The sequence below is a fragment of the Gymnoscopelus microlampas genome (genome assembly GCF_963454915.1).
Source record: "Gymnoscopelus microlampas genome assembly, chromosome: 15".
In the NCBI taxonomy this organism is placed as follows: Eukaryota; Metazoa; Chordata; class Actinopteri; order Myctophiformes; family Myctophidae; genus Gymnoscopelus; species Gymnoscopelus microlampas.
In genome coordinates this window covers 11,058,990-11,077,508 of record NC_139952.1, presented here as the reverse complement: position 1 = coordinate 11,077,508, position 18,519 = coordinate 11,058,990, and the positions used below count along the sequence as shown (strand labels likewise).

The 18,519-nt window shown below is 43.9% G+C and overlaps 1 protein-coding gene across 4 annotated transcripts in view; it reads right to left on the bottom strand.

Annotated features, from left to right (window-relative positions):
- Window positions 1–18,519, bottom strand: part of pag1 (phosphoprotein membrane anchor with glycosphingolipid microdomains 1) — a 136,447-nt gene continuing 117,928 nt past the window's right edge. For all 4 annotated transcript variants that reach the window (XM_084081351.1, XM_084081350.1, XM_084081352.1 and 1 more), the window contains 6 exons: window positions 14,996–15,092; window positions 14,235–14,407; window positions 13,003–13,229; window positions 11,434–11,707; window positions 5,712–5,771; window positions 1–4,560 (listed from right to left, as the gene is read on the bottom strand). In XM_084081351.1, the coding sequence (XP_083937477.1) occupies window positions 4,189–4,560; window positions 5,712–5,771; window positions 11,434–11,707; window positions 13,003–13,229; window positions 14,235–14,407; window positions 14,996–15,092 (1,203 nt within the window). In that variant the 3' untranslated portion in view covers window positions 1–4,188. The remainder of the gene's footprint in view (window positions 4,561–5,711; window positions 5,772–11,433; window positions 11,708–13,002; window positions 13,230–14,234; window positions 14,408–14,995; window positions 15,093–18,519) is intronic.

The following is an 18,519-nucleotide window of genomic DNA, read 5'->3' as shown; positions in this document are numbered from 1 at the left end:
TGTGTGTGTGTGTGTGTGTGTGTGTGTGTGTGTGTGTGTGTGTGTGTGTGTGTGTGTGTGTGTGTGTGTGTGTGTGTGTGTGTGTGTGTGTGTGTGTGTGTGTGCTGTGTGGCTAATGAAACATGAACCCACTCTGCATACGATATTTAGATAACGGAGGCTGGAAATAAAGGGTGTGTATGTCTGTGTGTCTGTGTATATTTGTATTACTATACTTGTGAGGGGTTAATGTCCCTACATGTGTATTAGAATTTGAGAAAAATACATTGTGAGGACCATTTTCCTGGTAGTTACACAATAAATGGTTGATTTATGGTAAAAAAAAAAATAATAATAATAATAATAATTGTGGAGCTTACAATAAGGAAAGATTCAAGTTGGGGTTATGGTTAAGATGAGAGATTTAGAGTTTGGTTCTAAGGTTGGAGTTAGAATTATGCCAGGTTTTTACCCAGTTTAACGCAGCTGTTGCACACCGGAAATAGTGCTAGACCACTTGTAGATCTGCTATTTTCGTCTTTAGGCTTAAAAAAAAGAAGAAGAAATAAATGATAACGGTATTCATAAAATCACCGTCCTAAGATGTTGATGTTCTCACAAGTACAGTAATATAAATGTGTGTGTGCGTGTGCAAGTGTGTGTGTGTGTGTGTGTGTGTGTGTGTGTGTGTGTGTGTGTGTGTGTGTGTGTGTGTGTGTGTGTGTGTGTGTGTGTGTGTGTGTGTGTGTGTGTGTGTGTGTGTGTGTGTGCGCGCGTGCGTGCGTGCGTGTGTGTGTGTGTGTGTGACGGGGGGTTGGAATCCTGCAAAGGGGAGATATCGCTGAAACAGATATTTACACAAAGCCTGGATAATTTCTCTTTTGAAAATAAATAAACAGTATTCAGAGGTGAATTCTCTCTTTTTAAATAGAAGTACCGAACCTCACGGTTAGTTTGTACCAACACATTTGTACCATTTCTTTCTTTTCGTCAGCAATTGGTCACTATTTAGCAGAAAACGGCGAAAACAGAAAATGTACGAGCTCCTCATATGAGCTTGTAGATCGGCTATTTTCACAGTTTTCTTCTTCATTTTTTAAAAATCTCTGCTTATAATGACATGCCCAAAAGAGGGAGGTTGAAAGTGGCTATAAACAGAACTCGAGACCCATGGACAACTCAGAATTACAATATAGAGGCAGAGACCAGTGATTCTCAACATTTTTGATTTCAAGGACCCCCAGTTTGATATCATACCACGGACCCCCATTTGATATGTATTTTTAATCTCTGGGACACTAATCTACACTGTAAAATGTATTGATTTATCTCTGAGACAGCACAAATGGAACCAAATAGACCTGTAAGGGTCCATTTTGTTCCATTTGTGCAACTTAGCTGAAAAACGTTTTTTTTTTTATGGACATAGCCCCTGAGGGTCCATTTCGACCCCCTGGTGGGGGTATCCAAATATATTTGGTTACATTTGTACGCTCTCAGACTTACAGCTCCTTAAGTCCTCCTTAACTATCAATCATTTAACAGAGGACCCCCCCTCCCCCAAAGGACCCCTGGTGGTCTCTGAACCCTATGTTGAGAACCACTGGTATAGATAACATCCATTCAATACAAGTTTTCCCTTAAAACAAACGTATCAGCACTTTCATATTACAAAAATTATACTTTTCCCACTCGGGCACATTGTACAAATAAGTAAAACGGTACATAAAAATTCATAGCTGCGTAACAACTGGTTAAAATAGTACTCTAACTATTTACAGGCCTTGCTTGGCGTGTCGTCAAGTGCGAGCTACAGATTTTGTCAAGAGTGCTTGGATTAAGTTCGAAAGCATTGCGATATCTAAAGCGCTGTCACTTTGGGAGAGGTTTGGGTTGTGTGGTTGGCTTGTCGTGTTGTAACTCCAAATATCGGTGAGATATCTGCAATAGTTGCTCCGTTTGTTAGAAATTGATATTCCAAATTGTCGCCTCATTTACTTACATTGCACTCTTAGCTCATAAAACAAAAGCAATGTGGATTCGGGCAATATGTAACATTACAATACCGACACAGCTTTCTTTTTCCCCCTCCTTTTTTTGAATAACCAATAGTCAAATCAACAGGAAGTTGACGTATGTATGAAAAAAATAAAATACATATATATTCTCTGTGTCGGGATTTGTAATGTTTCACATTGGCACAATCTGCTTTATTTGTATAATGTTTATGTGCTAAAAGTGTGGCTTTGAGAGCCACCTCACTGTGCAATGTAAGTCAATGAGGAGATTATTTCGAATATCAATTTCTAATCAACAGAGCAACTATATTGGCAAGGTAACTATACAATCCAAGCCTCTGCCAAAGTATCATTTGGCTTTAATGTGTGCACAGTTGATTGTGGAATTAAGACGAGAGGTTCTGTACAAATGCAGGTACCATAACATCGAACCATTGTGCTTCAAAATGCTCAGGGGTGCCAAGTGGATTACAGAGTGTACTGTGTGCGTACCTACAACAGGAAAAGCGTGAACTCAAACACGTCAAACAAACTAACAAAAAAATAAACAAATACAAGTCAACCAATACATCCACAATACCTGCATAAATTAGTTGCTGCACTGCTTTTTTCCTGTGTGTATTTTGAAAGCGTGTCGATTCTGTGCCTGACCAAAGAATATCCAAAGAAAGCAATCTCAGTTGAATACTTCATCACGAGAATAAGAAATCACAATAAAATGCGTGGTTTCACCACGCGTGTCCATTGCGATATCGAGCTCCACACATAAGGGGAAAACGTACCTTGACAAGTCGCATATCCTTCACAAGCTATGTTCACATAGAATTCTATTCAAATTCATATTTTTTTTTAACCTTGCTTTCACAGACGTTACTCGTCATTTCACAATTGCACACGCTAATGCGTGTTCAAATAAATACAACAAAAAAGTACTCAAAATACGTCCAAATGAAAATGCATTTAGAAATGCATGACGGAAACCGCTGTCATTGTGTACAACGTGCGGCTATCTCCTCAGTCCTGCTTTCTATTTTGGTTTTACACATGACTGGCATTCCAGATCTTTCATCTTACAATATTTAAGAGGAGCCCATTTGTTTGCACAGACAGACTCCCTGGAAAACAACTGCGTTCAGTCAGCCGTAGTTTTGCTTGTCGTCGCCACGGTCTGTCGACCGTAATCGCCGTCTGTGGAAACTGTTTGGTCATTGTTTAAGACAGGGGACAGATGTGTCGTCACATAATCTGCCATATGCTGTGGCATGCACAAAAGAAAAACTTTCCCACGGAACGTCTGACAGAGAGCGCAACGGCAGGGGAGCGGGGGGGGGGTCTGCCAGCCTGGCTAGAAATAGCCAAAAAAAGGCATTCCACCCGGCCCCCTTGAATAAACCATGACCCTGACTCACCTGATACAAGCTACAAAGACACTGGTTCACTGGCGTCATGCCATCCTGCTGATATTACCTTCATACTGTAAGTGCATTAAAGAAGAGAACATATGGCACAGAATTCTAAGTACTGATATGATGTGCTGTCATGCGTATCGTACTGTCATATGTGTGCTGCGACTGAGTGTCAATCTGATGGCGGCATGACAGTGAATCTTAATCAGTCCGCTTAGTCCAATGTTTTATCCGTCTGCGACCCTCCGCGGTGAAAACCTGCTAAATTCACAATATGCGCGACCGAGAAATATATGTCAGCAGAGGTTAATGCCTGATTTATAATTGGTTGTACAACACCGGCAACCAAGAATAAGTCAACCTTAACACTGATACGGGAAACTCAGTACTCAGTACTGCGTACCATTGAGCGATTTCACCCGCTAGTACCGTTATTGTCACCATCATCACCGTTAAGTTAACGTCCACCCTCACTGGATGACTGGATTAAAGGAGTCCAGAGCAGATATGTCAAAGCGTACCCAAGCTGACGAAGAGGCCACTGATACGATCAAAAAATGCCACGGTGCCGCCAACCCCCCAAAGTCATGCAGCAAAACTTTTCGAGGCATTCGAGTCCTATGGCCATAGGGAGGTCCTCAAATACGATCTATCGGGAGAAAGCGTCCCTCTTCATGAGCTTCTGACGAGCTGCGATGGACGGGGAGATAAAAGACGAGAAAAGGGATCAGGTGGTGTCAGAAGTGGGATGAGGGGGTGTCAGAAGTGGGATGGGGGGGGGGGAGTCAGAGGCGGGACGTTTCGCGACTGAGGCCCATTTCCCCGACATTCTCGTAGTCGGGCTCGGACATACTGCCGTTCGAGTCCTCCGTTCTGCGGTCGACCCCGTTGGCGGCGACGCCCGCCTTGGGTATGCAGATGGTTTCGTACCCGGCGTCGGCGCCTTCCGGGGCGGCCTCTCCTCCGGCTCCGTCCGCCGCCTGGGGATCGCCGCCGCCGTCGGCCTGCGGGTAGATGTCCCGGACGGTGGCGTAGAGGTCGCTGGAGGACGAGGCGGGGACCATGCCTTTGAGCTCCCCGATGCTGCTGTAGTCGTGCTCCTTGTCGTCCTCGCTGGTGGCGTCGCCGCAGTGTGGCACCGTGGAGTACACCGCCGACTGGAGGGAACACACACACACACACACACGTTGGTTATTTTGCAAAGTCCTGACTGGTCATTACTTTCCCTGACTTCAACCAGGTTTATTATAGTTAAAGGGATAGTTCAGAACCCCAAAATGACTTTTTTTGCCAATAATTTGATGACCGGCAGCGGTTCCGGTAGGAGACTGGGGTAGGAGACACTAAAAGTGTCCTTTGTGCCTACCGGTCCGCTGGGTCATCAAATTATTGGCTTAGGAATGTAACAAAGACTAAAATTATCCATGAATTCCATTCTCCATGGGGTGACTAATCGATAGAAAAAAAGTAATTTTGTGGGTGGGTAAAACCATGGGTGCAGTCAGGGGAATAAGGGAGGTTAAGCACTTAAAGGGCAAGACCACTTTGGTAGAGGTGTGGGTTGTGTAGTTACCTTGCCATGATGTAACTATAAAGGTGGAGAAGAAATAAAAAATAAATGCGCCATTGATTAGAAATTGATCATTCAAAAAATGCTCCTCATTAACTTACATTGTACGGTAAAACAGCTCTCTCTTAGCACATATTGAATATCAAGGACCTCATTGGAAACAAGACCGCAAGGACTTTTATGAACGGACCTTTTAGACAAAGTATTTTAAATGTAACTGTGCTGTTTTATTTTTTTTTGCCTAATAAAATATTCTATCAATCAATCAAAACAAAGCTGATTCAGACAATATAGAACCTCACCAAACCCAGTACTGTTTTTTTTTTATTATAAAAATGTCAACTTCCTGTTGATTTTACACATTTTATTAAGAAGAAAACCCGGACTGGATCCGCATATCCGGATCTTCAAATAGTAAAATCAACAGGAAGTTGACATTTGGGTTTGATGATGTTCTATATTGTCTGAATCAGCTTTGTTTGCATTTGTTTATGTGCTAAAAGAGTGACTTTGAGAGCTGTTTTTGTCAATGAGGAGCATATTTTGAATTAGCAATTTCTAATCAATAGAGCAATTATTTTAGAGTTACACCATGGCATGGTCTTGCCTTTTAAACCCAATATGGTTGCACAATTTATTTTTAATGATTTCTGTTAATGTGAGGAAAGCTTTCTCAGAAAAGCTTAGCCTTTCCCCACAATACAGATGCTGGGGTTTAAGTGGTCAAGGCACACCTACCTCATTGTCTGATGAAAAGTGGTTATCAAACCCTGGCAAGGGAGATGGAGGGGAGTTCAACTGCAGGAGAACAGAAAAAAAAAACATAGAAGAGTTAGAAGTACTCATTAAGAACATTGCTGATGGGAAGCCAATAGGCGGTGACAGTGAATGTGACAATGTTGTGCTTATAGCCTGTACAGGCGGCCACGTGATCAACGGGGGAGCCATTCATCAACGATGCATGACACCCCACTGCACACACCAACAAACACCTTGGGAGTGTAAGGGAAACGTCAATATCCCAGCCAGCCGCGGAAAAACGGACCGGTGTAAGATTAAAACAGCTTTTCTCTGTTCTCCTCTGTCGGTGGAGAACATGGCATGAGCTACACACAGTGGTGGATACACTTTTTTTCAAGTGTAAATATTTGGATAAGGTTTTTTTGTTGCTGCTAAAAGTTAGTAAAGTAAATAGCTCTAGATTGTGATAGAAAGTAATGCTATGGATAGAGTGTTTGTTCAGTAACAGGGGTCTCCCTGTCCCTCCAGCTCTTTAATAAACACAAAATCCATTTTCAGGTCCATATCAATTTTATAGGAGAGAGAACTACAGAGATCATTTATACGCTTCGATTTGAATCCTTTTTAAGTTCTTTCTACTGACTGGATAAAATTGGTGTCCTAATCCCCCGAAGATCTGTTCACAAATGTGCCGGAGAAACAGGGAGAGCCTGTTACTGAATAACCAAGGATTACTGTCAAAATATAGAGCAATGCAACACTTATTGTAATAATCTAAATCTAGTAACTAAACCTGTCAACGAATTGACGTGGGATAAAAAGTACGATGTTTGCCTCTGAGGTGTAATGGCGTTTACTGTAAGTACTAAAAAAGTATTTTAAAAAAAGAATAATGGAAAAAGTAGCAGACTGGAGACAGGATCAAAGTTCCTACTGACATATACATTTTTAAATAGTTTTACCCAGTAAAATCCCCTGTGTTCATTCAAGAGCGTACAAATGGAACCAAACGGACGCGTTTCAGGGTCCGTTTGGTTCCATTTGTACGCTCTCTCAAGAGCGTACAAACGGATCAATCACAGTGCCGAGGGGCTGAGCAATCCCCACGTGAGTGCCGCGTTGCGAGCGCACGCATCACACATCACACTCCGACAAACTCCGCTCGGGAGTCATCCATCAAATCACTGGTACCCGGTAGTGTGTCTCGCGATGGCTTCGCCCCCCACCCGTCCCCCCCCCCGTCCCCCCCCTGCCCCGCCCAGAGCCGATCGATGTGATTACCTTACGGGTAATGTGCGTTTTGGAGACGTGATTACTTTTATGGATCCGAGGCGCTTATGGCCGGCCCCGGCTGCCACTTTCGTTTTGCGCTCTAATTAGCCCGCCCCCCCCTTCCCACCCGCCACCAATTAGCCCCCCCCCCCCCCGAAGGAGGTGGCTGATGAAACGTGTCACGCGGGCTGCGGAGTCGCCCGGCGTCATCGAGCGTCTCGCACGATTAGTCGCTCGTCTCGTTTTGTAAGTCAATGCACCAGTTTCCCCGTTGAGGAAAAATTATACATTATACTATATTGTTATTTCACCACCTAGAATATTGTCTCCGACTCCTATTGCCTCATACATTACTGATTGATCCAGAATTCCACGACACCATAAACGCAAAAGCAAAATGGCTTCAATATCTATCTATAACAGTGGCGTAGCCAGAACGCTAGCCGAGGCTTTTTAGTGGTTTTTCATACTTTTTTTTGCGGGTTTGTGATGGATTTCGGATACCTATATATACACTGTTATCAAAATGGCTGAATATGGTATAAAACAAATATATATATATATTTATTTATTTTTTGGGTGGGCAGAAAAACCAAATGGGTGGGCCCAGGCCTACCTATGCCCACCCGTGGCCACGCCCCTGATCTATAAGTGCAAGTGAATATCTGCGCGCTCACCCCGCATATCTCGAGAACTGTCTGACCGTTCAAAGATCACACGCCTGACGCCTCGTATATGTTTGGCCTCGTATGTTTGGAGGTAGTCCTCCAAACATGTTGCACAAAACTCACTTCATTCCACTTTCAACTCGGTATCCCTATTTTGGGCCTAGTCAAAGACTGTTTAACATTTTTCAAGAGTTTTAATAGTATCGAAAATAGCAGGTGAGCTTGTAGTACTGCTATTTACACTGTTCGTCCTACGACAACTATAGTGTAGTACAAGGAATCTTAGCAATGCTGCATACACTGAAACCAGTGTGTGTGTGTGTGTGTGTGTGTGTGTGTGTGTGTGTGTGTGTGTGTGTGTGTGTGTGTGTGTGTGTGTGTGTCCCATTGCCATTGTCTGTAAAAAAACAGTGGTGTTACTGGTTCTACTGGAGAAATAACTGTACTACACTATGGGAGGTGCTGAACAAAGGGGATATTGTCTTTTGCGTGTGTGTGTGTGTGTGTGTGTGTGTGTGTGTGTGTGTGTGTGTGTGTGTGCGCGCGCGCACACACACACACACACACATATACACTATACAGCCCACGCCATCCATCATGATGCACAGCAAACTGTCATAGTGATAGTGGCCAGCTGGCACACATGCACACGCACGCACGCACACACATGCACACACACGCACACGCACACACACACACACACACACACACACACACACACACACACACACACACACACACACACACACACACACACACACACACACACACACAAACACACACACACACACACACACACTCTATGGAGTCTGACAAGACAAATCACCGTCACACACAGACATAAACCACAGGGAGGGTGAAAGAGTCAGATTTAACCTTAAAAGCAGCTCCAGGGACTCCATATATGTAAGTGCATATGTGTGTGTGTGTGTGTGTGTGTGTGTGTGTGTGTGTGTGTGTGTGTGTGTGTGTGTGTGTGTGTGTGTGTGTGTGTGTGTGTGTGTGTGTGTGTGTGTGTGTGTGTGTGTGTGTGTGTGTGTGTGTGTGTGTGTGTGTGTGTAGGGGGCATAATATGGGGGATGGGTGAAAATACAGAATTAATGCTGACTATAGATATTCTAAAGAGGTGTGTGTACGGCATAATACAGTGTGTGTGTGTGTGTGTGTGTGTGTGTGTGTGTGTGTGTGTGTGTGTGTGTGTGTGTGTGTGTGTGTGTGTGTGTGTGTTATGTGTGTATAACATAAATAACTAAATATATGCCTATATATCTCAGCAATATTTCAAACTTTGACTGAAACTTTGACTGACATCATCAAACACGCCTCGACTGTTCACCATCTTATCTGAGGTCAGTCAAGGCAGAGTGGAAAAGGTCTGCCCAGCGTACACTGACCCAGGGATGATGAACAGAGGATCTTACATGTACAGTAGATTCATAACTGTTTATTTCGATATTTGGCCACAAAAATATAATTCACTGCAATTCTTCTTCATCTGTCAATGAGGACCACGGTTTGTACGGCCTCTGAACCGCCTTCGTGGATCCTGACTCGCTCTTTCTTTGGCGTTTGCCCCAGTACTCCTCACTAGCAGGTTAGCCAGTAGGTTGAACAACAGTGGCAACACAGAAATGCGTGGGGAGGAATTCATTGGCATAACGACTAAATGCGGAGGAGAAAAGGGGTAAAAAAAAATATATATATATATTGGTTATAATAATAAATAATAATGTATTGTATATGTAACCGACCTTAATATGCAGTCTTACCAAAAAAGAGTAGTAGATTAATGTAAACATTAATCTGATTTGATTCATCGAAAAAGTAATCTATAGAAACATTAAGAAATTAATTGATAGTTGCAGCCCTACTGGGATCAGAGGTTACTCCAATTCACCTTTCAATGTGCATTACGTTCACACACACATTCACCCATTCACACACACATTTACCCATTCACACACACACACACACACACACACACACACACACACACACACACACACACACACACACACACACACACACACACACACACACACACACACACACACACACACACACACACACACACACACACACACACACACACACACACCCACAAGGCACTGAGGGTCTCATCAGCAGCAGTTAGGGGTTCAGTGTGTTGCTCAAACACACTTCAACAGTAAGCCCAGAGAGAGAGCCAGGGATCACACCGGGAACCTTTTCCATTCCCAAGAGGCCACTCTCCTGAGCCAACTGTCTCTCCTCGATTGGTCAACTGGCCATATTAATAAACGCAGAGGCAGGGGTCAACGGGTCATCACTACAACATGTGTGATTAGCTAATTGACACAGCACTGTGGAAACAAAGGAATGGAGTGATACGAGGAGAGGAGAGGAGAGGAGAGGAGAGGAGAGGAGAGGAGAGGAGAGGAGAGGAGAGGAGGTAACATAACAGATGTCTTTACAAGGCTGTGGTTGAGTAATTCTCCGGTTTGTGTGTGCGCGTGTGTGTTGTGTGTTGTGTGTTGTGTGTGTGTGTGTGTGTGTGTGTGTGTGTGTGTGTGTGTGTGTGTGTGTGTGTGTGTGTGTGTGTGTGTGTGTGTGTGTGTGTGTGTGGTGTGTATGCACTTATGTTTTTGTGTGTGTGTTTATCTGATAGATCTAGCCATGGGGAAGACAGCATGCTATAGCTTCCTCTCCTCTCCTCTCCTCTCCTCTCCATCATGTCTTCATTTGTCTCCACCAGAGAGCTTCATTTGTAAGCCACAAGAGCTCCCCTCTCCCTCTCCCTCTCTCTCTCTCTCTCTCTCTCTTACAGAGATCCCTCGTTTTCTTTGTTCCCTCGTCTCTGCTCCTCCTGCCGTCGCACTGCGATTTGCAATGTTTTTCTCGTCTTCTTGCGTTAAAATGACAAGTAGCGAGTCTGAAGCATAAACAAGAACGAAAGAAAACAAGAAAATCTGCTTATTTTTCCAGAGCCCTCCGTTAATGTGACTTAACGGTGGAAAAAAAGAAAAAGAGAGGGAGAGAGAAAAAAACAAACAGGTTGCAGGCTCTCTTTCTCTCTCTGTCATACACGAGTCATCATCTACACACTCTCTGTGTGGGCGAAAACACACGCACGCACACACGCACGCACGCACGCACGCACGCACGCACGCACGCACGCACGCACGCACACACACACACACACACACACACACACACACACACACACACACACACACACACACACACACACACACACACACACACACACACACACACACACACACACACACACCATTTGCACGCACACCAGCATGCATGCACGCACACACCACAAGCACACCAGCATGCACACCAGCATGCACACGCAAACCAGCATGCACGTGCACACACCAACATGCACACATGCACACCAGCATGCACGCACACGTACACAGAGAGAATCATTTTATGTGGAAACGACACAGCCGTTGTGCAAAACGATAAACTCTCAGTTACTGCAGGGATTGTGCTAATTCTGTCTGTCTGTCTGTCTGTCTGTCTGTCTGTCTGTCTGTCTGTAGGCATGATATCTGCTCTTCACACTTCACACAAGGCACCCCCCCCCCCCCCATTGTTGTGCCTAATTTGCCAGGTGTGAAATGACACCACTTCACACCTGGCAAATGCCCCCCTTTCTCCTTGGCAAGGGCAGAAAGAGGGGCACTATCTATCTATCTATCTATCTATCTATCTATCTATTTATCTATCTATCTATCTATCCACACACACAAACACACGTCCCCCCGTCCCCCCCCCCTCACCTCGCCGTTGTACACGCCGTTCATCTTCGGCGCCGTCGGCTGGTTGTCGTTCTCGTCCAGGACCTTCTCCGGCACGGGAGGCGGCACCTCCTCCTCGTCCTCGTCTGGCTCCTCCCCCATGGGCCTCCCCCCCGGCGGGGGAGGAGCTCCGGCGGCCGTCATGGCGTTGTCAGATCGCCGGCGGGCCTCCATGTCGGCGCTGTAGCGGCTCTTCTTGTTGAGGTCCACCGAGGCGTACTCCACGCCCGCGCACAGGGGTCCCCGCTCTGTAGGGCTGTCGTCCATCACAATATTTCAGTTGCCGGTTAATTGTGGTACAAATTATTGCGATTAAAAAATATTATTATATAGTATAAATTATTGCGACTTTTGAGCAACGAGATACGCGTCTCTCAACGTTCTGAGTTTTGAGCATTCATACGGTCTGCGACTCACCGAAACTAGGACTGTCACGACATTTTGTTTACTTTGCTTTAATTGTTACTCAAATAATTGTGATTAACGATTTAAATCATTGAGTGCCAGAACTTTTTTATTTTTTTTTACGTTTTGTTATTGTTCTTTTACATACTCCTAGGTAGTACAATTGAGTGCCATAATTGCCAGATTTTTGAAAATATTATTTTGTCCCAGTGCCAGAGTTTTTTTCAAAGTAAAAAAAAAGTGCTTAGGAAGCGAGATACAGCCTTTTTCAGTTCTACGTTAAACAAGGAGTGGATGGAGCTGCAAATCTTCAGATGATGATATCTTGGGTTCTGAACATTTTTTTTTTTTTTTATATTTTTTCAAAAACACGTCAAACACGTCATTGGCACGTTGCGCCATAGTGGTAAAAACATGTGAAACACGTTAATGGCACTCAATGAGTTAATTGTGTTTCGTAACATGGAAATGATTACGACGATTATGCCCCCAGAAAATTGCGATTATCTCAAATCATTTATGGCGATTATGTACAGGCCTAACGACAGCGTTGCCACAAAACAAGGAAGTGGACGTAGAGCATCAGACTGATGCAACATTTTATGAAGGTTTTGGGATATTGACAACTGTCGAAGGAGGTCCTCAGCCAAAACGTTTTTTACATCACTTTCGACTTTTGTCCGTCGACACTAGTCGCTCAAAGCATAAATTGGCCTCAGCAATTCAATTGTTTTAAATGACATTTATGATAGCATTTTAGGCTTTGTAAACTAAAATTGCAAAGGGCAGATGATCAATACTAGCTTGTTTCACATACAGGGTATAAAACAGGCTAACCCACTTTAACCGCGGGTGGGGATGTTTTGGACAGTTACACCTGTACCCATAATCAAAATAAATAATGTAGGCTACTATGGCCAAAACAGGCCTTATTTAGTCATTTTAAACTTTCCACAATAGCTGAAACAACCAAGCTTATAGATTGGCTATTGCCGCTATTTCTGAAACTTTTTTGAAAATGTATGAACAGCATTTAACATTCTTCAACAGATGAATTCATACAAAAGCATTATGCCAAATAATTGCAATGCTCTCAAACAGTTGCGATCCGTCGACTATCGTGTTAATAATGGTGTCAGTGCGTACCGCTCGGGGGTCCCGGCGGTGGCGCAGGGCGGTCCGTCGAGGTGTCCGTTGAGGCCGGGGGTCTCGTCGTCATCAGGGGAGGAGGAGGAGGTGGGGGACAGGGGGGAGGTGCCGTTGGGGAGGAGGGAGGCGGCGGCGGCGTTCTGGGCCTTCAGCTCCTTCACCGTCTCGTACAGGGAGTCCTCCGTGCTGACGTCACGGGACCTCGCCGCCATGTCCTTCACCACCTGACAGGAGAGAGAGAGAGAGAGAGCGAGAGAGGACGTTTACCACGCTGAATGGACGGCCATGTCTGTTCATTTATCTGTCTGTCTGTTCATATGTCTGTCTGTCTGTCCATATATCTATCTGTCTGTCTGTCTGTCTGTCTGTCTGTCTGTCTGTCTGTCTGTCTGTCCTTTCCCTCTGACTGTCCATATACTCTATCTATCTGTCTGTCTGTAAATGGTAAATGGTGCATTTATATAGCGCTTTCATCCAAAGCGCTTTACATAGATTGTGCATTACATTCACCCATTCACACACACACATTCATACACCGATGGCGGAGGAAACCATGCAAGGCACCAACCTGCTCATCGGGAGCAATTAGGCGTTCAGCGCCTTGCTCAAGGACACTTCGACACCAACTCTGGGGGAGGCCGTGATCGAACTGCATGGGAACCTTGCGGTTTCCAGTTCACTCTACCCGGGCCACTCTACCCCTGAGCCACTGCCGCCCCCCCATCTGTCTGTCTGTCTGTCTGTCTGTCATCCATCCACCCCATCCATCACACTCAGGGACGTGCACAGATAGGCTCTAGGTGGTGCAAGAGCACCTGCCCTTTGCCCTCTTGACCAGAAGTGCCCTTTTGAAAGTAGAGTTTTTTTTTTCCAGTTTACAGCAGGGGTCTTCAACAGGGCGTCCGGGACCCCTAGGGGGTCCTCAGAGTTACTACAGGGGGTCCGCCAAATCTTTATGTGATATGATTTTTCTTTTTACCATAACCACTCGAAACCTAGCATCCCTTTTCTGAGGAGAACTTTAGCCAAAAATAGCCGATCTACTGTAGATCGGCTATTTTTGGCAAAGAGGTATAGGTGTAGAGGGAAAAAAGAGCAGACCAAGTAAACAAAAAAAAGTATAATTTACTTGAGCACCTGCCCCTCAAAATGTCTGTGCACGCCACTGATCACATTGTGTAAACGTGTAAAGTGTGGGACCACGCATGCCAGACACAGTGCACTGTTACCTCGTAGGTACCGTCTCCAGAGGCGGGTGGGGTCTGATTGGTCATCAGGGCTCTGTTGGGGGGGATGCTGGGCAGCTCGCGGTCCTGGGGACACTTGGAGGAGCGCAGCTCCGACTGGCTGGAGACCAGCTCCTCTGAGGGCTGGGGACTGCTGTCCTGGGTGTCTGTCAGGACTGACGGGGCGGAGGACAATCCAGGTTATTGTTAGTTGTGCACGTCGGTGGAAAAAAAGTACAGAACGGTTTTGCTTAACCCATTAAGTAAAAGCATCGATACTGCAATGTAGGAATGCTCTGTTCCAAGCTAAAAGTCTGGAATTCAAAATTGACTTGAGTAGAAGTACAAAAGTATTGGTATTGGTACAAAAAGTATTGGTATTGGTATGCGTCGCATCGCGACGCATTGTGAGCTTGTAGATCGGCTATTTTCAAATGGACGAAATGATTATAGGGCTGAAGTGGGTAATGTGTGTTTTGTAATAATAATAAAAAAGTAACTAAAGTTTTCAAATGATTGTAGTGGAGTAAAAGTATAATATTTGCCTCTGAGATGTAGTGGAGTAGCAGTAAAAGTACAGAAGATTGGAAATGCTCCAGTAAAGTCATAATACCTCAAAATGTTACTTATGTACAGCACTTTCCACCACTGAGGACAAGCACCATGAGTTACGGAGAACGGTATATTTGGCTGCCATAGTATGCTGAGTGTGTGTATTATGGAAGTGACAGTGATTTGATCATGATTAGTGGAGAATGTCTTACTTGTACCGCTGGTGAGAGGTCCGTTGTGAGAGGTGCTGAGGTTCAAGTCTGTCGCTGGGCTGTCCACAGACTGGCTGCACGTCTCTCTCTCTGACACCTACACAACACATCAACACAACACATCAACCAGAGGCGGAAGAAGTACTCACATTTGTTACTTAAAGGAGTAGAACACCCCAAAAATGACTTATTTTCAAGTCAATTACACACCCAATGAAGCCTTGAATTCATGGAGATATTTTTTTGTTTTTGTCGCATTCCTGAGCCAATAATTTGATGACCGGGTCATGGGTCAATAGGAGACTCCGTAGGTACCGGAGACTCCGCCGGTCATCAAATTATTGGCTTAGGAATCGACAAAAACTAGAAAAAATTAATTCAAGATTTTTTTTTCTTTTGAGTGAACTACTCCTTTAAGTAAAAGTATCAATACTACAAAATAGAAACACTATGTTAAGTAAAAGTCTTGTATTCAAAATTGATTTGAGTAAAAAAGTACAAAAGTATTGGCATCAACATATACTTAAAGTACCAAAAGTACTACTCAGTATGCAGAATGTCCCGTTTCTGAAGTTTTCAGATGTATAAGGACATTTGAAAATAGCAGATCTACAATCTCACAATGCGTCGCTTTGAATACATACAAAGTAACTAGTAACTCAAGTTTTCGAATAACTGTGGAGTAAAAAGTACAATATTTGCCTGTGAGATGTAGTGGAGTAGAAGTATTGAAAATTGGTTTAAAAAAAACATATACTTTTAAATGTTATTTTAGAAAAAAGTTGGACACATTTAGAAAAGATGTACTACTTTTATTTTGGTACCGTAAATATAAATATATTTTGATGCCAATTTTGTACTTTTACTCGATACAAATGTTGAATACAGGACTTTTACTTGCAACGGAGTAGTACTTCTATATTGTGCTATTTTCATTTAGTAAAACAAGTCAGAGACTTCTTCCACTGCCTGAGACGATCAAAGGCTCAGCCTCGCACGTGCACACGCTTCCCTGAGGAATACCTGAGGCACTTTTTATTTTTAATTAGGGTTGTGGCGGTCAGAGTTAATCACATCCTTTTTTTTTCTTGTTGGACACGGAAGGTTTTGTGAAAACCTTTGAACGAGGGGACAGAGGGACACAGGTTGCAGACAGACACGGTAGTTACAGTATTTTAATGTAAACATATATTAGTGCATGTTACGGTACCGCATCACAGCTCACGCACGCACGCACACACACACACACACACACACACACACACACACACACACACACACACACACACACACACACACACACACACACACACACACACACACACACACACACACACACACACACACACACACACACACACACACACACACACACACACACACACACACACACACACACGCACACACACACACGCTGGATTGGCACACCAACATTTTCATGTCAAGGACTCCAAATGAATATGGATTTAGCCGCGGACCCCCATGTGAAAATGTTTTGTGCCAGGGACCCCCATTAGAGAAAATTTGTCAACATTAAATGTTGACAAATCTTCTCTTATGGGAGTCCCTGGCACAAAATATTTGGCACAAATAATTCAGGTGCTAGATCAGCTATTTACTTTTTTTACACATTCTGTCAAGATTTTTCAAAAATGGCTGATCTACCAATCTACCAAGATCACAACACGCTGTGAGCTTGTAGATCTGCTATTTCTGAAATGCCCCAAAAATGTAATGGAGCTTAAGTGTTTAAACTGCTCCTCAATTTGCTGGGGACCCCCTGGAACCCTCTCAAAGACCCCCGGAGTTCCCCGGACCCCACTTTGAGAACCAGTGGTGTATTTAAGCCAGTGAGACGTGATGAAAACACAGCTTCAATTCTAGTCAGGATGGATCTTTGGTAAGGTTACTCATTGGTCCACATTCACATTGTCCATAAAAAAAAGCTCCACAGCCCCACCTAGTGGCAATCTATTGTCATAACAACATGTTATTGTCAATCCTCATCTGTGTTCAAACCTTTTTAGATCTTTTGTAAAGAGGTGCATACTGTAGAAGCTGAAACATGATTATTCTTAGCCCCAGAGTTGGATAATAATTAGTTACTTTTACTCAGTTACATTTACTTACAAGTAAAAGTAACTTTTTGAATGAATTATAAGAAAGAATGTTACTTTACTCCATGTAAAGGAGTAAATGCTGGCTATATTCTGCCTTTTTTTTCTGTATTTAATGCACATTCTGTTTGTTTAATTCACTCAGAGTGACTTCCGTCTATTTTATTATTATTTAGTATTGGACAAGCACTTATAATTTTATATTTTTATTATTATTATTTTTTTTTTTACCTCTACTCGAGTCATTACATTACATTACAGTCATTTAGCAGACGCTTTTATCCAAAGCGACTTACAATAAGTGCATTCAACATAGGTAGGGAACAAAACTACTAATCTCTCCAGAAGTCTAAGTGCATTCTCTTCTAAAACAAGCAACTAAGAGTATACCTAGCGCTAAGGTACAAGTGCAATATATTAAAAGCGTAGATTCGGTTTTGAAAACTGAGATTCGGAGCCCCTGCGCATACACGGCCACGGGCTGTGGGCTCTGTTGTCATGGTTACGGTCCCCGCAGGCTATGGGATCAGTAGCCGCTGGGTGGACTCAGCTTCGGGGCTACAGCACACACTTATACGCGCGCGCGCACGCACACGCACACACACACACACACACACACACACACACACACACACACACACACACACACACACACACACACACACACACACACACACACACACACACACACACACACACACACACACACACACACACTTGGTAAATGGCCGGGTTGTCACACACACCACATGCTAAACAGGATGAGTACAGCAGCGCTCCTCTACAAAAACTGTAACTATGCATGCCGAGCGCATGGCCCAAAAGCCTGCATTTCGCTGTCGTCGGGCAGAAACCTCTTATCTCCATATTCAAATTAACGTCCCTTCTTGGTCATACTACAGCGTCACACAAAAGCATCAAAAGTAGCAGATCTACAAGCCCGAAACGCGGCGCGAAGCAACGCGTTTCGGGCTTGTAGATCTGCTTGTAGATCTGTATGGACTGTAGCTCTAATAAATCAAGCTCGAAGAAACGGGACAAGCGCTGGATTATTAAAGGACTAGACTGTTACAGAACAGACTAAAAGGGGCTAATGGTCAGTGCTGGCTGCGCAGACAGAAGATGCGTTATAGCGAGAAGCGCCACTTCTGCCCGTCCACGAAAAGACGAAGACCGGCCGTTTACCCTGCCAAGCTTGGTACACATGCACGGCCCGTCTATTTTAGAGACAGTACAGTGTATAACAGACGATACCAATTTTTTTTTAACATATACACCACCAAAAAAACAGACAAAACATTACAATAATAATAATATTTTTTAAAAGACACCAAAAACAAACACATTACTAGGTTTTACGGACGCAGCTGCCTTTCTAACAATTTCTAGGGTCTTGTCCTCAACATC